Source organism: Rhodamnia argentea, chromosome 5 (assembly GCF_020921035.1).
Source record: "Rhodamnia argentea isolate NSW1041297 chromosome 5, ASM2092103v1, whole genome shotgun sequence".
In the NCBI taxonomy this organism is placed as follows: Eukaryota; Viridiplantae; Streptophyta; class Magnoliopsida; order Myrtales; family Myrtaceae; genus Rhodamnia; species Rhodamnia argentea.
This window is the reverse complement of record NC_063154.1, coordinates 5,019,457-5,044,345: the sequence shown is the minus strand read 5'-3', so window position 1 is coordinate 5,044,345 and position 24,889 is coordinate 5,019,457. Positions and strand designations below refer to the sequence as shown.

General features: G+C 40.3%; 3 protein-coding genes across 5 annotated transcripts; 2 read left to right on the top strand and 1 right to left on the bottom strand.

The window, feature by feature from the left end:
- Window positions 1-197: 197 nt before the first annotated feature.
- On the bottom strand, window positions 198-9,962 carry LOC115751503 (DExH-box ATP-dependent RNA helicase DExH3). Its single transcript, XM_030689430.2, has 19 exons — window positions 9,547-9,962; window positions 9,150-9,304; window positions 8,969-9,056; window positions 8,630-8,866; window positions 7,963-8,058; window positions 7,122-7,310; window positions 6,849-7,008; window positions 6,630-6,760; window positions 5,291-5,461; window positions 4,927-5,199; window positions 4,034-4,228; window positions 3,613-3,816; window positions 3,448-3,517; window positions 3,188-3,336; window positions 2,425-2,733; window positions 2,276-2,335; window positions 1,729-1,881; window positions 1,529-1,639; window positions 198-1,080 (listed from the first exon to the last, which is right to left on the bottom strand). The coding sequence occupies exons 1-19, from the start codon at window positions 9,769-9,771 to the stop codon at window positions 610-612; spliced, it is 3,447 nt and encodes a 1,148-aa protein (XP_030545290.1). The 5' UTR covers window positions 9,772-9,962; the 3' UTR covers window positions 198-609.
- Window positions 9,860-19,837, top strand: LOC115751514 (protein RBL). Of its 2 annotated transcripts, XM_048278423.1 has the most exons (6): window positions 9,860-9,878; window positions 16,267-16,375; window positions 16,498-16,596; window positions 17,638-18,725; window positions 18,797-19,058; window positions 19,605-19,837. In XM_048278423.1, exons 2-6 carry the CDS (start codon window positions 16,357-16,359, stop codon window positions 19,811-19,813), a joined length of 1,677 nt encoding a protein of 558 aa, XP_048134380.1. In that variant the 5' UTR covers window positions 9,860-9,878; window positions 16,267-16,356; the 3' UTR covers window positions 19,814-19,837. The 2 variants fall into 2 exon arrangements, with proteins under 2 accessions (XP_048134380.1, XP_030545301.1); XM_030689441.2 differs by lacking the exon at window positions 9,860-9,878 and having other exon boundaries at window positions 16,208-16,375.
- Window positions 11,458-15,026, top strand: LOC115751551 (ribosome maturation protein SBDS). 2 transcript variants are annotated; one of them, XM_030689477.2, is made up of 6 exons: window positions 11,458-11,560; window positions 11,962-12,134; window positions 12,497-12,626; window positions 12,760-12,960; window positions 13,424-13,591; window positions 14,315-15,026. In XM_030689477.2, the coding sequence occupies exons 2-6, from the start codon at window positions 12,001-12,003 to the stop codon at window positions 14,744-14,746; spliced, it is 1,065 nt and encodes a 354-aa protein (XP_030545337.1). In that variant the 5' UTR covers window positions 11,458-11,560; window positions 11,962-12,000; the 3' UTR covers window positions 14,747-15,026. The 2 variants fall into 2 exon arrangements, with proteins under 2 accessions (XP_030545337.1, XP_030545344.1); XM_030689484.2 differs by lacking the exon at window positions 11,458-11,560 and adding an exon at window positions 11,609-11,678.
- Window positions 19,838-24,889: the final 5,052 nt, after the last annotated feature.

Sequence of the window (24,889 nt, the reverse complement as noted above, 5' to 3'; positions counted from 1 at the left end):
CTTATCATGGCCGTCGCGGCTCACTAAGCTCGCCCAGACCCACCAAAGCCTGCAAGGCTTGGTACAAAAGCATGACAGTATACTAATGTCCGTAGAGTTGACGAATTCTCTGCCACCAGGAAGAAACACACGGACAGTTAAATTGAATTTCAAACATGTTTTGAGGTTTGGGATTTGTTCCCTGCTAAGACCTGAGGTGGCTTTCAATTTTCATAATCCATCCAGAGACTACTACAGTTACAGAGTCCTTACATATTACCCTGTCCTGATAAAAACACATCGATGCACAAGATAAAATAATATTAATGTCATCTCGACGGGATCTCTGTTATTACTCCTGTATATACAACAAAAGAATGACAAACTGCGTTGAAACCAGTGTTTTCGCAAGTCGGTCGCCTGAGCTTGGTTACTGTGACCCTCCTGCTGTGAGGAGGCATCCCTTCTACTGAAGCTTTCTACTGAAGCTTACGGGGCTTGGAACTGTCCTTATCCGGTTCCTCGTACCGGGACCATAGAACATCCCTAAATTTGATGACATAGGTTCCGGCCTGAGAATCGACGGTTTGCATGACATTCCGAATGCGGCAAAGTCGCATTGTCAAGCCCTCAACGAGGATTTCTCTTTGATCTTCTCCGTTTGCCAAGGAGTTTCAGCATGTTATCTGTGACATCAAGTGGGGATTTGTCATCTTCATCACGGGTATCATCTGAAGTGTGAGTTAACCACGCTAATGCTTCTATAGCAGCCTCCCTCTCCGCAAGCTGCTTATTTTTCTTGGGCTTCCCGACAAATTGCATTCCCTTGAACTCCACCAGTGCCCTAAACTCGTTTGTCTTCAGGTGCTTCGTTTTGTATTTTGGAGGAGAGTGGCCTGCTCTCATCAGCAGAGTTTGGAGCAAGCTCTTAGGATTTGTTCCGTCTCTCGTGAATTTGTTGCCATCGGTAGGTTCCCTGGGCTTCTTGCTTTCTCGGCCAAACACAAATCTCCCTTCGCATTGGTCCCCAGAAACGAGCTCTTGCACAGCAAGCATTAAATATTTTGCTTCCTTGTGAATGTCCAGGCTGGGATCCTGAAGCTGCAGCACCAACAAGATGACCAAGTCAATTGATCTTCTCAGGCAAAGTATGATTTCTAGAATTCCGTACTCTGTACAAGAATATGCCTGCACATGGGTAAGATAATGCTGGCGTAAACCCTATTACCAAAACTAAGGATCCAACCAAGAATGTCAAACTACCATACTGAAATACAATATCAAGACGATCACTCATCAGTTATCAAAGATGCATAGGTAGTTATATAATGAGATCATGAAAGAAGGATGTATTTCAGAAATACGCATTCACATTGCATGCAGAATGAATCTTCATTTAGGTATGTCCAGTTCCATTACTTCCGGCCTTCTAATGTGCTTGTAAATCATACATTACCGTCTGGTTTTCACGATTGTCAGTCACTCTCCACGAATGTACTAAAAGGAAGAGAAAAATCAGAGATATTCATTCTTTGTTTTCTTGACCAACCTTCTTTTGAAGAAGCTTGTCAAGCTCCTCCTTAAGCTTCACATAGCACTCCGCCAAACTCGGATCCATGAAAAAGTCAATATACCCTTCCAGCATTTTCAGATGCCCAACCTAGGAAAAGGCAATTTAGTTATTAAAGGAACCAAGCAATAATATTTTTAAGAACAGAACAAAGATGACTGTCTTTCAGCAGGAATCACCTGTACTCCATGGCTTAGAGCACCGCCGAATAGCATCAATATCGAATCAGATACACCAGTTGAATCACGTAAGAAGACAGTATTCACTTTGATCTTTTCTCCAAACACTAGCCATGGATAAGGAATTGTCTGGTAGTTCGCATTGACAGAGTTCTACAGAAGAAGATTGCACTATCAATGAGAAGATCACGTGTACCCTAGGAAACAGCTGATGAAGAGGGAATTACACCTAATACAGCAGCATTTTTGCAAAATATTCAAGAAATGCATGAAAAATAATCTTACTACAATCAAGTGATGGAAGAACAGCACAATGAAATTAGAAAACAGTTTCGCCTCACTGAGATGACTTCCAAGATTCAAATGTCATCTATTACTATCAATTAGTAGAAGTACGGGCCCATACAACGGAAATCTGCTTCACATATATATCAATTTCAATATAGGGAAAGAGGGGGGTCGGTTCTCGACAATATCCAATACTCCAAAAGAACATAAAAGTGTCCCATAGACTTTGAAAATGGGACAGATGGCAAACTTCACATACCGCGTAAAGTAGCACCATGCCATCATCCATTGTTTTGAAAGACATGGACGTCTCCCTGTGCTGCAAATGTCGAGGAATTATAGTGTCATAGAGATGCACGAATTTCCAATAAACAACTTGAGCTAAATTTTCAATTTGTAGGAACTTACAACTACAGACGCAACACCAGGAAAGAGACCACAGCATATGATTGCACGGACAAGTGGTTGATTGTGGCTTAATTTGTTATTAGTACTTGAATCAGCTTCTACCAAGCCAGCATCTTTTAATATGAAACTAAACTGCTTCCTAAGAGAATGGATGGCTTGCAGTGTCTGGGAAGAGAGGAAATTCCTCCAGCAGTACTCATAAGATGAACCTTCTCTCTCTGCATCCTTCCATCCTTCATATGCACGAACAAGAGCCATGTGGTCACTGTAGTCCTTTGCAGAGAACCTTGATTTTGCTGTCCCTGCTAACTAAATATTAGCAGAAGTATCAGCCGATGAAGTGCATCACAATAGGAACATGACTAGAATATTGACCAGGACATCCAACACCAGAAGAAGAATCTAAATAACTGCTTCATATAGTTGAGCAAATTCTCAAGAAATAAGAAAACAACATAAAATGCACTGCAGATGTTGTGCCATGTGTCAAGATGTTCCTTCTTCTTATGGATGCACAGGATGAGCGATGTGTCATATCAGATCCATAAATGCTTTCTCCTTTCTAATTGCTCAGATATATTTCAAGATTAGTCTGTTCAGAGACACATGGTAGCATGGGCTGGCAAATAGATTTTAACATGGTTGATGAGTCATGTTCAAGGACAAGTATGACAAGTATAAAAAAGTAGTACATGAAGAGATTAATAATTTAAGATCACCAAATGAGCCAGTTTTAGGAAAAACGGGCGAGAAATTCAAGTACCTCCTTTTTGTCTTGAGGCAAAAGGAAAGGATCTCTCACACTGAGTGCTGATACTATGGTAAGAATGGGATCAAAACAACGAAAAATGGCACCCATAATTAGCATTTTCCCCAGCTTCGGATCAACTGGAAGAACTGACAAAAACTTCCCTGGCAGAACAAAAAGCAGGCAACATGATTGAAATTCGATTACAACTAAATTCTGAAAACTGCTGCATATAGTTAGCACACATATAGTCATTCAAAAGTCTGAGAAACTACCAAGATCCGTAAGATTTTCCTTCTCGTCCAATGCCCCAATCATTTTCAAAAAGTCAACAGCATTTTGGACCTATCATGAAGGACATGACAAAAGTGATGATGGAAAAAGCCCAGTAAATCCATTAAAAGAGCAAGATAAGAATCTAAAAGGAGCCATTTACTTACAGTAAGTGGTTCTGGTGGCTGTAGTGCAGCTGACAGGAATTCCCCTATACTGGCAACCTGCAAGCTTTTTATTTGCAGGCAAAGAGAGTTCAGAGGAGTTCTCAAAAGTTCCGGAAGCTGATACTCAGCAAATGCTTCATAAACACAGCGGGGATATAAGTGGTAACATTCGCCTGGCTGTACACGGCCTGCTCTACCCCTTCTCTGCAAGTCAAAACAGCAACCCACAAATTTTATACTGATAGATAGGCTAGGATCCTAGGGTAAAAATAACAACCGTCATATATGGAAAATGACATTTATATCCATATAATTATCACACTGTCCACAAAATAATTTCTCTTTGCTGAATAATTGCAATGTCTGGGAATGCCTCTCTGGGCATATGTGCATACTAACAACAAGGTTAGAAGAGATGCACCTGTTTGGCAGATGCTTGTGATATCCAAGTGGGTAGTAGACACGGTGTATTATTCAATGCATCATACGTGGTCTCTTTCGCTTTTCCACAATCAACAACAAATACAATGTCATTGATTGTAATACTCGCTTCGGCCATATTGGTGGCAAGGACTATTTTACGCACATTGAATGGTGGTCTCTCGAATATTTGTTTCTGTGGAAAAAGAAAAATGAAGAGATTAAGCATTAGGAAAGTTCCAAAAAGGAGAGTTATCCTGCATATTCATTGTAATCTCTTTGCTAACAGATGTCAATATGCAACTAACACTAGGTGCAGCGACATAGCACTTGGCCATCAATTATATTGAGAAGCATCATGTTTACCATTTTCTGTTTAACTAGTTTGATAGTTCTCGCAAAGCATGTGAATCGAAGTTTACCACTTCCCACCTCTGTTGCCACTACTTTGTATGACATTCCTAGAAGAAGTGAGGGCACTTACATAAGGTTTGTAAACCAATTTTGAAGCCAGCATCCTGCCTGTGATTTTTTTATAAGCACCATCTAAGACCAATTTTCAACTTGGCAAACATGTCATGGCAATGAAACACTGATGAGACCAATAAAGTCAGCCATTAATAATTCATCATCTTATCCAGTAACAGCAAGTAAACAACATAATAAAAAGCCACAACATACTTTATTTGTGATAATAGCAACATTCTTCATATTGAAGCCATCAGCATGATAGCTGACAGTATCAAGCAAAATAAAGAGGAAAAGAAGCATTACTGATTGGCACCTGCATGTGCAGTTGAAGATTTCTGATTAACAAGCACATCTACAAATTTTCCCCAGGTCCTTATGATAATATTGATAGTGTGAAGAAGAGATATACAGAAGCAGTCCTACCTGTTCAGATGTTGCCATTGAACCATGACATGTTATGAGCAGAACCCTGTTAGGGTCTCCAAGAAGAGGATGAGCTTTGAGTTGATCCCTTAAGCAGCTTATATCCTCCCATCCAGTCATGAAAACTAGTACAGCACCTGGTCTTTCTTTTCGACATATGTGGCATAACACTGCCTCAATAAGATTGAATCCTATGCAGTCGGGTGTCCAACATGATAAAGAATCACGCACTCTAGAGCTGTAATTTTCAAAACTTGATTTGGTAAGAACATCCTGCAGATAAAAATAATATAACTAATTAAATCATGCATCATACATCACACAGAAGTAGTTATTAATAGAGATGACAGTAGAAGTGTCAAACCTCGACAAGAGCAGTAATCTGGTTTTTCTTTTTCCGTGGTGCTAGCTGTCTCTGCGTTTTCCACAATTTCTCTTGACCATAGTCATCTAATTGATTGAATGAGGTCAACTTGTATCCAGTAATTTCCAGTACATCTTCTAAAAAATGAGCTGTCACTGGATATGTGAATCCCTAAAATCCACAGTTTCCACTCAAGTCAAATCATCGGTAGACTATTTAACACCAGAATAAAACTCAACCAGAGTGAATTCTATACAACGAACTATTTAATTATGTAGGCAGGAAGCTAGAAAAAAAGCTTCTGTTGTGACAATGCAAGAGAATCAAGAGCAAGAGAAATTCAAGAAAAATAAAAGGGAAGAATAGACTAGAAGAACTCAGAGCAAGCAAATAGAGAGCCGAAGGGGGTGGAGAGAGTGGCTTTCCATGAACATAGGAAGATCAGATCGCACAAAAAGGGTAAAGAAAATCTAGAGAACCTGTCCCATGAGGCATAGAGTAACGTAATGCAAAATTTGTTATCACTTTCTCACCACCAAGAAAATAGGGTCTCATTCATAAAGAGGACATCAAAATCAAATAAACTTGTACCATAGAAAAATTATTCCCAAATGATCAAAATTAACGATAGCCAAGTTTGTAGAGGATACTTTTCCCCAGACACTGTAATGAATTCTCCTCACTCTATTCCCCTCTTATAGCACAAGAAAATTCCCAAGAATCTTGACTTCCAAGGTTGTGAGTTCCATCATGCGGAATCATAAGAGGAAAAAATATGTTCCGTGAAGATCATAATTTATGTCACAATTTCCATTGTAAGGAGGGAGATGTAATTTTCAGAGATTTAGGTATGCTATACATCAACTGCAATTGGTGGAATTTGACAAGTTCCACTATTCCAACTTCTTTGATAAGGCAGGGCAAACACTTTCAAACTTGAGACTAGCTGGTCTTAAGCAAACTCGTCCCACCTTTAGAGTAAACTGGAATCAGTAATCAGAACTAGTAATCCTCACTATATTTTCAAAGACTTTCTAAGAATGACATGGCATGTTTCAGTCGATGAATTGTGACAATAGTAAGTAATGTAGTATGGCTAACCAAATTTGCCTATGAAATTCACGGCCCTTTTCATCCCCATCAGATGCAAGAATATTAACAATGACCAACTTCATTTATTTGCTCTTATCCAGAGAAGAATGATCAAACAGATGATTTTCACAATAACTTGGCCAGACAACCGTTTTCGAAAGTGACACTCACAGAAACCACACAACAGACCTGACAACTGCAGATAAGGTATAAGAAATCAGTGGCATCCATAGACGTATGTTTTTACCGGTATATGAATAGTTGGGGCACCTCCAAAATAGGTGGAGAATAACTCTGCATTCAATGTGGCACTCATCAATATCAATCTCAAATCTCGACGGCGTGGAAGAAGATCCTTTAGGACAATCAAGAGGAAGTCTGCAAATGACATGTAAGAAGTCAGAAGACCAAAGCTTTTACCACTTCTAATGAAGCAAGAGGAACATAAATTCATTAACAACTGCACCTTCATTCATGCCTCTCTCGTGAATTTCATCTACAAATACATGGGTTATACCATTCAGGTTCCGATCACTCAGCAATCGTCGTAGTAGAATTCCACTGGTACAGAAGAGAAGATGTGTATTCTTTCCCTTCATCCCTTCTAGCCGAACTTTATAGCCAACCTATAAAGAAATCTGTGTTGTTGTATAGCAGAACCAATACAAACAATTTAAATAGAAGCAACATATGAGATGAACAAAGATTACGATGCACTTTAACTAGGGAAAAGGCTCACTGTTTCACCAAGAGGCTCTCCTCTCTCAGCAGACACTCTTTCGGCAACTGCCATAGCGGATATTCGTCTAGGCTGCGTGCAGATTATGCTGCAAAATGCTCCCCTACCAGATTCTATTTCTGACTCTAGGACATATTGAGGAAGTTGAGTGGTCTTGCCACATCCAGTCTCCCCAGATATTACAATGACCTACAATGGCCAAAACAAAGAGGGAATAAGAAAGCCCACTTGCAAAAAAGCATTCTCTCTCCCTTTCTAAAACATTTCCATGATCCTAAATAAATCAACCAAGCCAGACTCTTTCAAACATACTGAGCTTCTCCAGATAAACTAAGAATAAGTAATAAGCAAAAGTTTTTAGATTGTGCTCGAAGAGTTCAATGCCCGTGTTAGGATAAAGCTAAACATTATTTGCTCAATCTGTTAATGAGAAAATGAGGAATGGCTCTAGATTACAATAAACTTATGTACTTAGGCTGTATCCCAACCTAGATACCGACAGGGTCATGGATTATCCAAATGCAAGAGAAAAGGAGATGAATAACAGGACTGGAATGTGAATTGTAAAGATCTTTCACCAGAATCAGACTTAATGATTAGATCTCAAAGGACTAGCACTTCTTGTAGAGAGTTTGCCACCCATCAATAGGGCATAGTTGGATATGATAGACACCTTCATTACAGTGACTCAGCTCTACTGAATTATGGATGGAGATACTTATTGAAAGCATGAGAAACAAATAGAACATAAGACCAGACCAAGACACACAGACTCTCTCTCTCTCTCTCTAAAAGCCAGTTTATCTTCATTCGATGAAATCGGACTATGTTCAGTAAGAACCTGATTCCTCGCTATTGCCTGAAGCAGCCTGTCCTTCTCCCTGAATGCAGGTAGAGATTTCCGAAAGTCCAGCATTTTCCTGCCCTCCGGTGACTCCTATCAGGGAAGAAAAGGAGGTAAATTAGATGGTATCATGCAGAACTTCAGAGTATGACTTTGTGACATTACAGTTGTTAAATGAAGCCGGCTTCCGTTTCCGATTACAAAAAGAAGAGTGAGCCCAAGGAGGATTTTCTTCACTGTACACATCAAGGCAAAAAAAAAGCTAGTCTAGGATTCAATTGAATCTGCTTAACCGCGATGTTCTGATAAGAATTAAGAGTTTTATAATTTAGTGCCTGCACAAAAGTGGAATAAGCTCGACAACATTCCTCTCGGGAATATACAGGAACTAAAATTAATTATTGATGTGAACTGAATGATCTTCAAGGATGGGAGTAAAGACATTGATCAACAGGCAACTACCAACCATTACGACCAATGGTCTCACTACAACACAATTGGTTTAAGTTCAACTAATGGCATAACCTCAATTAACGAATGTAAGACTGCACAATTGAGAAAAATACTGACGGATAAAATACCAAACTTTAGTACACTAGAGCACTTGGAGTACCTTGACAAACAGGAGAAAAAAGATCGCTATAAAGTAAGTTATGATTCACACCTGCCAAGCTCTTTGCATGTTACGCATCCGCAAGCTTCTCCTTTGAAGTACCTTTTCCATGACAGAACCATCAAGAAATAAGTCTGGATTGTCATCTGGATTGATCTCTTCAACCTGATCGGCTGACTTAACAACACTTGCTTCCTTGCCTTCTTTACCAACTCGTAATTGGATCCTATCAAGATGTTCCTGAAGCAAGCCCTCTACTCTCCTTTGCAGGCCTAGAGGGATAACCACCTGTAACAAATAAGGCAGTTCAGTTCTACTTGAAGGATGGAACTTAGAGGCTGTGAGTACCGAGGACTTTTGATCCTCTCCATGAGCACTGCAAATTATCACCTCTCTTTGAGGCCGCTTATCATCGAGATCTGGCCTGTAGTTTGGGAGAGGAACCTTGCTAGCAACAACTACTTTTCCATATATTTCGCTGTAAGAGCATACGAAGTCAACTGAGCAAGGAAAGCCACAATAGGAGAAAATTACTCAATGCACGAGTCTAAAGTAGCCACTGCCCCTTCACCTGTAAAGCCCCATCCTTTTCGCAAGATTAGAAATCTGCTCATAGTCTCTTCTATCTCTTTTATCTCGAGATACAATTTCCTGGTCCTTTTCGCTGCGTGAGAGCAAGCTGAGCTTCCACTTCCACTCATCAATGTTGGCAACTGAAGATGATGCCTACAAAGGAGACAGTTTTCAAGACATAGAACAACCAAGTGTTTAATTTTGTTTTCAAAAACGGAATGGAATGAACTAGCTACCCGACCAAGCCTGAGTGCTAAAGAATGCGCCCAAACAAACACAACTTGCTCAAAAGAATCAGTTTCTCCCCGTCCAAACCAAACCCATCTCCAAAAACTGATACATCAACTAAATTCCCGAACAGAACAGAACTGAAAAGAGAATAAACAAAAGAGAACCTTGTGGCCCTCGAAGTCGACTTCGTACTCATCGTCCGAGAACTGCTCTGCGGCATAGCCACAAAACCATCGCCTCGTCGCAAAGAATCCCCCTTCACAAAGCGTTGCCTCAGAAAACAGACCGAGCAAGGAGTTGCAGACCCTGCCCTGCTTGTTGACAAAAGGGCAGGGCATAGACTTGGTGATGTGTCCCAGGAGAGCACATCTTAGCATGATATTAGGCATGTTACTGAGGAAGGCGATCGATGCGTCTCCATCTAAAGGCTGGATTGAAGAGCCAAAGTCGCCGATTCTTCAGGCATTGGCACTCTCTCTCTCTCTCTCTCTCTCTCTCTCGCGAGACTGAAGCAAGAAGACGGAGCTGAGCTTTCAGCCGTCGCAGTGCAAACTCGACCGAGGCTTTTTGGCGTTGGATCACTTTTCTCGTGGGCCTATCAACGAACGCGACTCCATATTAGCCTGGCTAATAATACAAAATACCAAAGAAGTTGAAGGATCTATGTGAAAATGACAAATTTTCCCAGGGCAACAAGCAATTTTGCCAGGTTCATTCAGCTCCAGAAAGTATTTACTCGTTTGGTTCCTCTTCCTCCCCTGACATTATCGTCATTGCTCATCGTGAGAATGCCATGACAAAATGAAGCTGCGAGCAGGGGAATCGGAAGGATGGATTCCAAACCGGAAGCTAGATCCTATCCTATTATGTTGCGTTTGGTCGTCGGGATTTCCGGTCGGGATATGATTGAATATGATAGGATAAGAAATCTAAGGATTTGGCCATATTCTATCCACTGTTTGGTGAACTGCAAATTTAAAGTAGAATATTCTCATATCCTATCCTATCCCGCATTTGGTAAAAACTATATATCAATACAAATGACATATATGCCCCTACGTGATGTTCATGAAATATTCCGATCTTATTACTATAAAAATAACGTTATCATACACAAAAAAACTCGAAAATATACACATTTTATTAGATTTTCAAACCTCTTTGCAAAAAAATAAATAAATAAAATGAAAATAGAAACAAATGAGACAATAAAGTTGTCATCATTCTAAAAGTTAGCTTTTATATGACGGATAAGAGAAATCTTATCCGACTTTATCCTATCCTTCCCCTCGGATTTTTTTATCCGTGTTATATTCCCTCTATATTCTACATTATACTATTCGGGACACCTACCAAACACATGATATAATAAAACATATCATATCCCGAGTTTATATGGACGACCAAACGCAGCATTAGTGTTTGATCGTGCTCTTTGGAACCCGCCTAGAATAGAACCAGCCGGTTCTAAGAAAGTTCGAAGATCAACTAGTCGTCGCGGTTTTTTTTTTTTCTTCTTCTTCTTCTTTCTTTTGTTTTGTTTTATTCAATATACACAATGTATGTGTTAAATTTTGTTTTAAAGGAATAAAAGAACTTACTCGGGTTAGGGGTAAATCGATTTGGTTTCGGGTTTTACAACCTTACAAGTTCCGAGTTCCAAATTACGAACTAGAATTGCCCAATTCAGAGTATGGAATTGGGAAGTGAAGGATTCAAGGTTGGTTTTTTGAACTGAAAATCGAATTAGATGTGAAACAATTAGGTAAAGCTTGTTATGATATGTGCCGGGTTGAACTAATCCGGTTGCTCACTCCTGGCAAGGACTTGAATTTCTTCTAGAAAATCGATTGCCAATTTTATTTAAGCATCACTAAGTTGGTTGTTCAGTTGAATCCTCATCTATAGGTTATTATTATTATAAGAGAAGCAAGTATTGGCAATCTCTCTCTCTCTCTCTCTCTCTCTCTCCGATTTCAGTCAGCTCTTGGGCTGTTCCTGAGAGAGATGGGCCATAACAGGCCCAAAGTGAATCGGCCCATTTCCAAAAGAAACTAAAGTGCTCTGCCAACCGCAGAGCAAAACAGGTCGTCTTCTCCTCCTCCTCCTCCTCCTCCTCCTCTGCCTGTAAAGCGTGCACCGACAACCGGAGGCACCTACTTCACCGGAACTGAATTGGTGAGACACTCGAATTCCTATCTTCTTCCCCCTTCGCCGCCTCGCCGAACACTTTAATTGTGAGTCCGTGCATCGTGCTTCGAGTTGTCTTTCGGTCATTTGAATAGCGCATGATTTTGTTGCTTCCCTTCTTGTTCTTGTTCTTGTTCTTGTTCTTGTTCTTGTTCTTGATTGTGTTGATTCTCGTAGTCCTCCTCTGTAACTAAGCTGATTTTCTTTTGGTGATTACTACACATGATGCCGTTTCGATCAAGACCATGTTACTTCTGTGACTTTGGGATTGAACACTATTCTGAAATGATTTAGCTTCTTTTGAAATCGTTCCAGTTTTTTTTTTTTTGTTTATTTGGTCGGTTGGTCAAATGATGGTTTGGATTTTTTGCTGCTTTATCTTGTTGCAGGTCTGATCGATTTGAGCTCATTTTGAAAGATAAGAAGACATGTCGAAGACGCTGGTGCAGCCAATCGGGCAGAAGAGGCTGACCAATGTGGCCGTTGTCCGGCTCAAGAAGCATGGGATGCGCTTCGAAATCGCCTGCTACAAGAACAAAGTCCTATCTTGGCGCTCTGGCGTGTGAGTCTCTCTCTACACCGCTTGCCCCGTTAAATTTTGAATGGCGACTTCGCTGCATAGGAGAATTATTTCTCCATGATCCTTTGTCAAGTATTTGAATTACATGTATGTAAGAATCAAGAATGTTCAAGATGGTGACAAATATAAGTTCTATGTGTTTTCGATTGATGCTTCTTCATGTTCACTCAAATGGTGGAAGACTCCCTGTTGATATGGTAGATATGCACTTCCTTCAATGTTTCAAACATTATATACAAGAGAAGCAAATTCAGACCGGGATATGCAAATACTTATGGTGCTGACTGTAGAGCATTTTGAGATGTAAATACTTAGCTGTTGCTTTTCATGATAATCTGGAACAGTGAGAAGGATTTGGATGAAGTACTTCAGTCGCATACTGTGTATACGAACGTTTCAAAAGGAGTTCTTGCCAAGTCAAAAGACCTCATGAAAGCCTTTGAGACAGATGATCAGACGAAAATTTGTTTGGAGGTCAGTGACGTTCTATTATGGATCATTACATGTAGAAGATTTTGTGTGTACAATATCCTCTAGTGAATCAGAATAGATGTCTTCTGTTCATAATTCTTACATCTCGTGTCATTTGCAACGAATGCTCATGTAGATTTTGGATAAAGGAGAGCTTCAAGTTGCTGGAAAGGAGAGGGAGATGCAATTTGCAAGTCAGTTTCGAGATATTGCCACAATTGTTATGCAGAGGACAATCAATCCTGAAACTCAACGCCCTTATACTATTAGCATGATTGAGCGACTAATGCATGAAATTCACTTTGCTGTTGATCCGAATAGCAACTCAAAGAAGCAGGTATCGAGATATTCAATTTTGATGGACTTATAAAAGAAATCTTGTTAAAAAAGATGGACTTGCAGGATAATGTTTTGCTTTGATTGGACTTTTAGAATATCATGAACATGGTGTTATATATGTCTGTTGTCATACTATATATACGGCTTATCGGCTTTAGAGTATCATGATATCTTACTGTTGGATTTTCTTATCTTATCTTTTTCCTTCCCAGTTAAATTTCTGTGGTAACTAGCTTTTTCCAGTATCACATATGTATAGAGGAACTTTTGGCCATTTATTGCTTTGAACTGTGTATGCAGAAGATATGCAAGACGTTTGCATATCAATAATACATCTTTTGCATCTCTATTTTCATATTGATGCAAAATTTTAGTGATATAAAACCTAATGGAGGAATCAATCTTTCGCAGCTTTTCACCTTGTAATGTTTAATAAGCTTATACGCTAAATTCTCATGCAGGCACTGGAAGTCATACGTGAACTTCAAAAGCATTTTCCAATAAAAAGAGCTCCTATGAGGCTCAGATTCACCGTCACTGAACAGAATGTTTCTTCTCTCCTGGAAAAGCTCAATGCCTGGAATGCTAGTATCAATTCGAGGGATGAATCTGCAAGTCAAATATCTGTTGTAAGTCTTAGACTGTGATCTTGGAAGAGCTGCACTGACACTACATGAATCGTTGATGAAAACATATCTGCATTCTTGAACTGTGAAACTGTGTTCTTCACTTTTGAATGCTTTGATTGGATGTCCCCATCACAGAATAAAGTGCATGATTCTGATATCTTAGAGTATTTCTAATAGGGTGATTGTAACATACTAACTTTCAGTGTTGGACCAGGAGAGTGTTAAGACAACTTCTTTCTTGTTTATCATTTTTCATTTCTTTTATCCCCCTTTTTTAGTAGCCTTTTTTTCTCTTATATTAGCTAAGCTCCTGCTTCTATTAGGACAGGCTCTTCAAATAACCAGTTCCTCTAATTTTTACTTGGTGCAGTTCGCAGTTTTTTAGTATGATTTAATGACGTCTTCTATTGGCATAGATGTTTGGCTAGAGACAATATGCCTCTATGTACTCGGTGAGTCTAGACTTTTCTTGTCAACTGATGAATTTTAGATTAATATCCGAAACCCCTCTTCAATGGAAATAAATTGGATCTCTTCTATATTGTTTTCTTGCCCCTAGGATGACGAGAAGTTCATTCTTTTTTATGCATTACGGATCTGCTCTAGATATGTTTAGATGATGTGGTAAAAATCCTAAGCTAGTGATGCTTTGTGCAACGAGGATTAGTCTTGTTTGTTTTGGTATGATGTGCCTTTGTTTACGAGCACACATATTTTATTCAGGTATGCGAAATTGAACCAGGATTCTACCGGGACTGTGAAGCCTTGGTGAGAAATTTGCAGGGGAGAGTGGAAGTTCTTGCATACTCTGTGCATGCTGAAGGGGATACCCAAGTGGACGACTATGATGATCACGAGGACATCCCATCCCGGTCTGAACCTGATTCCGTAGTCCAGCTAACTGAGAGGATGCAGAAACAGACGCTCACGTCTAAAAAAGAGGGCACGGAGGAGGAAGTAAAGCAAAACAAGTGCAGCACCTGCAATGTGGTGGTAGGGGACGCAAAGCAGTACAGGGAGCACTTCAAGAGCGACTGGCACAAGCACAATTTGAAGCGGAAGACCAGGCAACTCCCTCCTCTCTCGGCAGAAGAGTGCATGGCCGACATGGACTTGGACGACATGCGATCAGATTTGAAGGATTACTCATTTTGAGGCTAGTTTTGAAGCTACTGAGGTTTGGTTTTTGTGCAGTGGCTGCGTGTGTAACCCAAAATAGAATGTAGTACAGAGAACTAGTCTACTAAGTTTGCGCCCTCCGCTTATTTCTTGACATATAGTCTTGTGGGCAAGGCAGACTCGTTGAATTTATCAGACTCTTGTGTTCACTTTATTCCTTTTCCAGCGTGTTCAGTCATTCGTCGATACTCGAGAAGTTGGCCTCACATTTCTGTAAGAGAGTTGAGCAGAAATTTTCCGAAGAATGCGAAAAGACTGCACCGAGTTCCTGAGGGCTCAACGAGCCTCACCGTGCTTTTCTGGTGGCCTTATTCTTTGGTGTACGAAGCCAAATGGATTAGCTTGATGAACAGTATGTTTTGCATATTTAAGACATACTGAATCACCCACCAGTTGGAATTGATAATTGTCTATCGAGATAAGCATCTTTGATACTTGATAATCCCTGAATTCTTCTTATCTTGGATGCAAGGTTATATTGAGGAAACTGAAAAAGAAAGAAACCAATTTAGTGAAACGCAAAACTTGATCAGAAGTGCTCCAAGTTTTCCATGACTAGGTTACCCATTGGAAAGACTACGGAAGAAGCAAATGTCGCGATTCACTTGCTTTGATTGTCCAATATTCGCGGTTCCATTCAGTTGATACTTGATAACCCCTAAAATTTGTAATTCTGAGCATTCAAATCCTAAAATTTGCAAATTTAATGTACTCGAGACCTCTGTTTAATTCCGTTAAAATGACGCGGACGGAAAATGTCACGTGGGTTGTTTTATTCTGTCCTACGTGGCTCTCGAGGAAAAGGTAAAATGTTGCGTAAACTTTCATTCACGAAAATCTAATGGAGCTTACGAAAAGATTAAAGTATATGATTGTGGTAAGTCTCGGAATTTAGATACATAAAAATGAAAATTTTAGGATTGAAGAATATTCTCATGACAAGTTTTAGATTTTTTGCTATGTCGGTACATTTTTTGAAATACGCGATAAAATATTTTTAAACAGTTACTTCATATTGATGATTGGTAAGCTCATCATCTCAGCATAATGATGTCGCTGTTGCCGGAGGAATGTAATTTTGTTTTAATAAAACTACTTTTGGAGCATCAATCCGTTGCTTTTTTAAATTAATCACCTACTATGAACCACGAAGTGATATAATTTGTCTGGGGTGACATTTACTTTTAATTTTTCGAACTGTTTTAAACTTTGGGGTACTTACATTTTGACTATTTATCTACACGTAAACAATTCAAAACTCTGAAAATATTCAGATATTGACATGCAGCATCCATATATAAATTTTATAACTCTTCAAATTTTACGTAGTGTTTTTTTTTTTCATTTAATTTTCAAGTTTTAAGAGGGTAAAAACCGAATGTCACTCGAAATCCTTGAGAGCTATCTTTTATATTAAAAGCCACTTGGAGCCGGATTGCTTTGAACAAGAAAACCTGCGAATTCCCAATCGAGACTTGAAATAGCGGACGAAGGGTTCTCTCTCTCCCCCCCCGTCCCGCCCACCTTGACCGTGTATGGCGTCGTCGATGACATTGTTCACCGTCTATTGAATCGATACAGCGACTATGGAGGCTCCAATCATCGGTATTCCCCTCTCTCTCTCTCTCTCTCTCTCTCAATTGTGCGCTGCTCTCTTTTTGGGTCGCTGTGCTTTCTTCCGACGGCAGAAAGTGAGCTCATTCCGTGTGTGTTTTCCGAATGAGCAGATCCGTTGCAGGGAGATTTCCCTGAAGTGATTGAGGAGTACTTGGAACATGGCATTATGAAGTGCCTCGCCTTCAACCGCCGCGGTACCCTCCTCGCCGGTACTCTCTCTGTCTCTGTCTCTGTCTCTCTCTCTGTCTCTCTCTCTGTGGAATTGTTTTTGGAAGTGGCATTCCGACGGTGCATCTAATTTCGGGTTCCGCTAAAGCTTTGATTTTTTTAGCTATTTTGCTAGTGATAAAGAAGAAGATGAGTTCTTTTTAGCTACCGTTTAAACTGGGTGCTTTGAAGTTGGAAAAGATGTGGCTCGACCTCGGTACTTCTGTCATTAGCGGAGGTCGTAAGGGCTCTCTCCCCATCCTGACCTCGTCCGTCTTAGCTACTCAAAATTCCCTACTCGTAGGCCTGTCTGGTCTGTTCTTGGGTGGAGTCATATTTTGTCGCCGTTTACTCACTTTAGAGAATGCTCTTTTGATTTTCTTGCAATCTGGGCACGATGGAATATTTAGAATAACCAGAAAATGAAAGTGTAGTTTGAATACATCAACTGTTTTATCCGAGAATTGTTCCGATTTGTTCCGAGTCTAGATTAGAACACAATTAAAGATGGAAAGAAAAGCAAATATATAAATGGAGTGGAAGGTTTGAAACACAGATCACATACTTTTGGAATGCACATGATTGATGACTAGAATCTTGTTCTTCCAACCGTTTGGTGATTCTTTAAGTTTGGGGCTACAGTTTAGAGTTGCAGTGCAGACAGTCTTTTTCTTGCAAGTCGTGGCATGTGGCGAGTCTTCTGTTGGTGCATCCATCAGTTACATAATGGGATCAGCATCGCAATGAATAGCTGGTCCCTAATGTTAATTTTGAGAAGTAATTCTAGTTCCTTGTTTGAATGCAATTTGTGAGTCCTATTCTTGGATTTTAGCATTTGTTTTACTGAATGGTGGTTTTGGAAGTCTTGTGATAGGAACAGCGAGAGAGTGATCTGCAAATGTCTGCATCTTTGTCTGATTTTTTTCCGACGCTTCTTCTGAAAATTAGTGTCTGGCTGTTGTCCTATGAAGGAATCGTTGTGGTTCTTGATTATGCTATTTCTTCTATAAGTATATCATACTCTGTTTGATTTCCTTTTCCAGCTGGATGCACCGATGGAAGTTGCATTATATGGGACTTTGAGACCCGGGGCGTCACGAAAGAGCTCCGGGACAATGAATGCACTGCTGCAATTACGAGTGTCTGCTGGTCCAAGTATGGCCACCGCTTACTTGTGTCTGCTTCTGACAAGTCTCTTATTCTTTGGGATGTTCTCAGTGGAGAGAAGATAGCACATACAACTCTGCAGCATACAGTTCTACAAGCTCATCTTCATCCTGGTTCCTCAACTCCATCTATTTGCCTGGCCTGTCCTTTCTCATCTGCTCCTATGATCGTTGACTTGAACACTGGAAACACAACAGCTCTTCCAGTTTTGACAGCTGATGTAAGCAACGGAATTGCTCCTCTGCCCCGGAACAAGACATCAGATACATCAGTAACTTACTCTCCGTGCAATGCTTGCTTTAACAAGCATGGGGATCTGGTTTATGCAGGAACTTCGAAGGGAGAAATTCTTATAATAGATCACAAGAATGTCAGAGTGTGTGCCATCATCCTTGTTTCTGGTGGTGCAGTTATAAAAAACGTTGTATTTAGTAGAAATGGACAGTACATGTTGACAAATTCCAATGACCGGATGATTAGAATCTACAAAAATCTGCTACCTCCTAAAGATGGATTAAAGATGCTTGATGAATTGAATGAGGGTTTCAATGAACCAGATGATGTGGAGAAATTGAAGGCTGTTGGATCGAAGTGCTTGGAACTTCTCCATGAGTTTCAAGATTCTATCACTAGGGTCCAGTGGAAAGCACCTTGTTTTAGTGGTGATGGAGAGTGGGTGATTGGTGGTGCTGCGAGCAGAGGAGAGCACAAAATTTATATATGGGATAGGGCTGGGCATCTTGTTAAAATTCTTGAAGGCCCAAAAGAAGCATTGATGGATTTGGCATGGCATCCTGTTCATCCTATTATTGTTTCTGTTTCTTTGACTGGCTTGGTTTATATATGGGCTAAAGACTATACTGAAAACTGGAGTGCATTTGCTCCAGATTTTAAAGAGCTTGAGGAGAATGAGGAGTATGTTGAACGAGAAGATGAATTTGATTTGGTCCCTGAGACTGAAAAGGTAAATGAGCAGATTATGAGCTTGGCTTATTTGGCTTGATGTTAACAATTATTGAATGTGTATGCATACAGGTGAAAGAACCAGATGTTCATGAAGATGATGAAGTTGATGTTTTGACTGTGGAGAGGGATTCAGCTTTTAGTGACTCAGATATGTCCCAGGAGGAACTATGCTTTTTGCCTGCAGTTCCTTGTCTCGATGTTCCTGAGCAGCAAGACAAGTGTGTTAGCAGTTGTTCAAAGTTGCCAGACGGTAACCATTCTGGATCGCCACTTTCAGTAGAGGCTGGTCAGAATGGAAATGTGAGCAACCATAATTCAAGCCCCCCCGAACGTAAGTTTTCTTTTTCCCACTTGCTGGATTTCCGAAGTGTTGAGATTCTTCTCGTACAGACTGGATTTTCCTGTCAATTCCTGCAATATAACATTGGGGTTGTACGCATGACTATTTGTTCTTACCTAAAGCAGATGCCTGACTTAGGATCTGCATGATAAATTGCCCTCTTAATTATTGGCTAGATTTTCTTACCAACTGCTAGGAATCTTGGTAATGCATTTTCATCTCTGACATGGCATTGAGGGAGAAAAGACTACATTGAGTATGTGTGATGAAAATTTCGCTGAAAAATTAGGCACACTATTTATGGTTGTAACGGAGGAGGGCAGAGGAGAGTCTGGGAGGAGGGGTAGCAATCAAGTTGCAGGACTCTGTAGATGAAAATGTGATTTCAATAGGTGATTACTGGTTTTTTAGCACATAAAAGTTAAGTGATGCTAGGCTGTTCTGTGTTCCGTCTCTTGTAGGGAAGTTAATAGAATGTCATTCTTGAGCTCATGTGTGGCCGAAAGGTTTTTCTCTGACTTGTCTAAACTTATGCAGCCATGGAGAATTCAACTGCCGAGGACACGGATGGTGCACGATTAAAAAGAAAACGCAAACCTTCGGAGAAGGGGTTGGAATTGCAGGCAGTGAAGGTCAAGAGACCCATGAAACCTTTGAAATCGTCTGGTAGATTGTCAAAAACTAATAAACCTGTGATTGATCCGGATTCTAGCAATGGTGTATATGGAGACGACGGTTCTGATTGATTCGATTGAATTGCAATTCTCATATATTCTGCCTCTGTGGATGTCGTGTTCCATTTTCACCTGCATGACACAATGTTTACCGATCTCTACTCTAGGCTTTGAATGCCGTCGCCAGGTTCACCGAAACATTCGAAATTCTTACTGCAGGATGTGAACGAAAGATGAACTTTTTTTTTCCTCCCTTTTCCAACAATAGAACCATGATTACACTTTGGTGATTCTCTGGTAGTTGACCAATTGTTCATAGCAGTCAAAGTAACACAATGTGCCGCTAGAACTCAAACTTCGACAAGTTAGAAGGTTGGTCCTATGTATTCAACATTAAGCCAAGCTACATGAGCTCGACCTAGACGTCGAAACTTGATCTGATCGCTCAGAGTTAAGCTACACATTCAGACTCTGCTGGCCGTATACAACAGTGAAAATAACATGGTTTTCATTTTTCTCGTCCTTTTTTCCACTAGGCTCGTGTCAGCAGAGGTCGAGTTCAAAGCATTAGGATGCTTGGGGTCGGCTGATTCTCAACCCGACTCAGACCAAAACCGTACGTTAAGGAACTTCCAATCATGTTAATAAATGGCGTTATCTCCAAGATCATTGGGGTAAGGAAAATCTCACCATCCTTAATGGGTCAAGAGAATCGATAATCCCGTGAATAAAATACTTTGAGGCCATTACATGCCTCAATTATCCTTGATGGTCTCAGCCGGCGACTACTCTCCGCCCTCGTTAGATCGGGTCGGTACGGCATGCCCTTGGGCTTAATGAACTTGGACTCATGTAACTAAATCGCATATTCTCTCCAAGATCATCAGGTAAGGATCCCGATCCTTGCCAACAGGTCAACAAAATCAGCAATCACTATGGACACGGCCGATAGTTGAAAGAGCTTGGGATATTGACTCGACCGCCTTCTACGGAAAAGGATAACCCACTTCGAGCCAATTTTGTGCACTGTTTATCTCATCGCCATGGTCAACATTGTAAGTCCAGCCCCCCTTAATGGGTCATGGGTCGCTGGCAAGACCTTCCATGTCGGCGATATTTTAGGTTAATCAATTTTACCATAGTAATGATAAGAGTAGGAAATGCGTTTGTGCCCACTTTCGGTAAAGCGGCATATTCTACATGTGTAACCTGCGTAAACATCACTTACTAATGCCTAGCGACGACTACGCGTGTGTTGATCATCACATATGGTCGGTCGAGATTGTACTTCTGTTTAGATTTGGATGGACAGGAAAGCCATTTTCTTATCTAAATTAACAGCTATAGGATTGATAAGAGTGTTTTTATATCTTTTCGTGCCTGCAACTTGGACTGAACAAATTTTGGTGATTGGTGTAAATGGCAGTTTTCACCTATGACAACACCCAGCATAACGTGGTCTCCATCGATGCAAATGGGTACAACAAATGCACGACGAAGAAAAACTACAGAAGCTACGCTAGTGGCAACGACCAGATAAAACTGACCGAAGCCGGCAACCAGTACTTCATCTGTTCGTATCACTGCGATGAGGCTAACCTGAAGATTGCAATCACTATCCACTCATGATGAAGCGACATCGATGTGGTCAACTGAGGTAGGGATTTCATCGATCTTAGCACCGGCTACACGGTAGATGTCAAGGCCTTTTCATTTGGCGTGTTTACTTTCCAATTTTCTCGTACGATGGAGTAGGGAAATGGAGTGGGAATTGTCTCAATAACAAAGGCACGTAATGGCCTCAATGGAATGCTTCGAGTGCTTTGCGTTAAACAGTACCTTGTTCATCAAACTGGTGGAAAATGAAGAAAATCTTCCTTCTCCTCGTTAAGGGTACAAATAGAAGGTACTATTTGCATTATAAAAAAAAAAAAACACTCCAGTTTCCTTAATACCAATACGAAATACAGAAAATGACGTGGCAGTGGATAAAAGATGTGCAGGATTTCAAGCCCATCATAATTGTCAAAGCCCTAAAAGATTTCACCTTGGCATACGGCGAAAGTCAGAATAGTATGCACAAAGGCGCAATGTACCTTCTTAGCTGCATCTTGTGGGCGTTGGAAAGATATTCGTAAAGTATTGGGGGGAAATAAATAATACGGCCTGTTGCAACCAGAAAAACAATAACACGGATAAGGCGATAACAACTTCAATAATGACAAAGTCAATGAGTAAACAATGAGGCAATTACAAATCAAATTGTTATAAAATTGTAATGGAATTACATAAGAGGTGAGGTACGGCTAATCTCCGTGTGGCGATTATTTCCTGTCTACGATGATAAGCAGCTTCACAAACCGTGTCTCCTAAAATATGATACCCTAAACCCATTTGTATTAGTACTATGTGGATGTGATTGTGTCGAACACTTCTTGAAATCGGCACACTTAGCGAACGACTATAGAGAAAACTAGAGGAGCACTTCGAGGAGTTCTCCTTATTTGAACTAAAGAGACACGTCTATTCATAGATAATAAAAACAATTCAAGAAATTGAAAGGACAATAATTCAAGGTCATGTCGGTTAGGCTCACATTAGTCGAGCCATTAATCCTTAATAACGGTAATATTAAAGTCAGAAACTCAAGTAGAACGAAGAGTCACGTGAATTCAAGAGACATGTGAACCGAAGAGAGTTGCTGAGCCATTGATTCATAATAATGACAACAATGAGGATTCTGCAAATAGAATAACTACAATTTGAATATCAAAATTTTTGAAAATTCGTTAACTGGAATAATTGATTTTGCAAATGGAGTGGGAGATCTCAGCGTGTCCTTGAGCTATGCTGCTACATATTAAGTAGGGGAAGAATTTGGCTGGTCCTATAATATTGATCTCGACGCGTGGGTCCCTGCTAGGACTTTCTATGTCCTTGATGTTTTAGGTAATCAATATCACCATTTTCATTATAAGAGTAGGAAATGCATGTGAGCACGAATTCCCTAAAGTGGCATGTCCACATATATAATCTGCAAGGGACATCACTTACTAATGCCGAATGACTACGCCCATGTCGATCATCATGTATGGTTTGTCGAGATTGTACTTCAATTGAGATCCGGATAAAGCGGATAGTCATTTGCTAAAGTGAATAGCATCAACAGGATGAATAGGAGCATCGTTATATCTTGTTGCGCTTGTGGCTTCTACTCAAACTGATTCGAAGCATTCACGTAAATGGACAGTTTTCATCTATGACAACACCTATCATAACGTGGTCTCTGTTCGTATCACTGCGACTACGCTAACCAGAAGATGGCGGTCATGGTCTATCATTGGTCTTAGCACCTGCTACGCGGCTGCTCTCAAGGGCCTTTTCATTTTGGTGTGTTTTACTTTTCAAGTTTTCCCATTGAACGAAGTAGGGAAATGAAGTTGGAATTGTCTAGATGGATCAACAAAGGAGATCTACTTATCGTTGAATCCGTTAATTTATGACTTTTTTCCTTTTCTATCTCTGGATTTTTTTAAGAAGATCATGAAGCACATTTATAACAATCACCTTTGAGTGCTTTGCGTTAATACTTAATCAAGGGTCTATTTATCCTTCGGTTTGCCACGCTTTCCTCTGTATACGTCTGGATTATGAAGCAGAAAGGAGAAGTGAGATAAATCCTGTTTACTGTGTTGAAGATGCCCTTCACCGCCTTGTTCGATTTTGGCTATGCAAAAAGCCGCTCGGGGTTCCAGAATAGGATCGCCTCGCAAATGTAAATTGTAAATTCTTGCATAGTTTTGGCTTTGTCGTCTTCGATCGAAGTTCGAAATGCCCTAGTGAAGAGAAACCAGGGGAATGTTTTGGTCTGAATTCTACCTTTTGAGGCTAGGAATACCGAATACAGGATAGCAAAATATTGCCTAATTCTCACTATATCAATCGTTCTACCACCACTTCTTAAGTCCAAAATAGCAGAAACTGATCAGTCCAATAACATGGGATTTTACAGGCGTAACTCCTGCTGCCACACACAGCGATAACAAAGGTAGTTTCGACAGTAGCTTGTTCATCAAAGTTTTCGTCGAGTAGAGTGACTCGAGCCTTTAGACACGGCCGACGGTTGAAAGAGTTTGATTTAGGAATCAACCGCCTTCCACAAAATGGAGGACTCGCTTTGAGCCAATTTGTGCATTGTCTATCTTATCGCCATAGTGAGTAAACCAAAGCATTTTCGAATTGGGTAATCACTTCATGCATGAAATCACCAAGCAGAATGAACTGTCCTCTCATATAGTATGTGTATGAGCAGGACTAACAATACATAAAATGTACGCGCACACAGACAAAATCTTATTTCCATAGAAACGCACTTCACTCTGCACAATAGCTTGGAAATGGCGCATCTGGGAAAGTGCTTTCTCAATGTCACGACGGTGGTGACGATGTTCGTGTTGATTCTTCCGTCCTTTGAGCTGTGCCACTTCATATCAAGGAGGGGACGAATTTGGCTGGTCTATGAAGTTGATCTCCAAAGGTGGGCCGCCGGCAAGACTTTCTCTTTTGGTGATGTTATAGGTAGTCAATTTTGCCGTTGTCATTACAAGAGCAGCATTACAAGGGCAGGAAATGCATGTGAGCACGAATTCGCTAAAGGGGCGTGTCTAAATGTATAATCTGCATGGACATCACGTACTAATGCCGAGCGACAACCTGCATGTCTATTATCATGTATGTTTTGTCGAGATTGTACTTCGATTGAGATTTGGATAAATCGGATAGTCATTTCCTAAGGTGAATGACAGGAATAGGATGAATAGGAGAGTGTCGTTATATCTTCTTGTACTTATGGCTTTGACTGAACTGATTCTAAGCATTCATGTAAATGTACAGTTTTCATCTATGACAACTCCCTACATAACGTGGTCTTTGTTGGTGCAAATGGGTACAACACATACTTGGCGGATTCAAGTGGCAAGGACGAGATAACGTTGGCAAGCGCCGGCACATGCTTTTATTTATTCACAGTTACATCGGATTAAGCGAAAGAGACTGCTGACTCGTTCGGCCAATTAATAAGAAATCGCTGATATAGGTCGTTCAACGTCACTTTCTTAGTTTGAATTTAATAAAAATCACCCGAGAAAT

Bases quoted from the DNA above. Each gene is read 5' to 3' on its own strand.
- LOC115751551 (XM_030689477.2), top strand. From the start codon at position 12,001: ATGTCGAAGACGCTGGTGCAGCCAATCGGGCAGAAGAGGCTGACCAAT. The intron at 12,961-13,423 runs GTATCGAGATAT...ATTCTCATGCAG, and splicing joins ATAGCAACTCAAAGAAGCAG to GCACTGGAAGTCATACGTGA. The intron at 13,592-14,314 runs GTAAGTCTTAGA...TATTTTATTCAG, and splicing joins CTGCAAGTCAAATATCTGTT to GTATGCGAAATTGAACCAGG.
- LOC115751514 (XM_048278423.1), top strand. The intron at 18,726-18,796 runs GTAAATGAGCAG...GTATGCATACAG, and splicing joins TGGTCCCTGAGACTGAAAAG to GTGAAAGAACCAGATGTTCA. The intron at 19,059-19,604 runs GTAAGTTTTCTT...AAACTTATGCAG, and splicing joins TAATTCAAGCCCCCCCGAAC to CCATGGAGAATTCAACTGCC.
- LOC115751503 (XM_030689430.2), bottom strand. From the start codon at position 9,771: ATGCCTAATATCATGCTAAGATGTGCTCTCCTGGGACACATCACCAAG. The intron at 2,336-2,424 runs GTAAGTTCCTAC...CGACATTTGCAG, and splicing joins CTGGTGTTGCGTCTGTAGTT to CACAGGGAGACGTCCATGTC. The intron at 1,882-2,275 runs GTATGTGAAGTT...CTTCTTCTGTAG, and splicing joins GCATGGTGCTACTTTACGCG to AACTCTGTCAATGCGAACTA.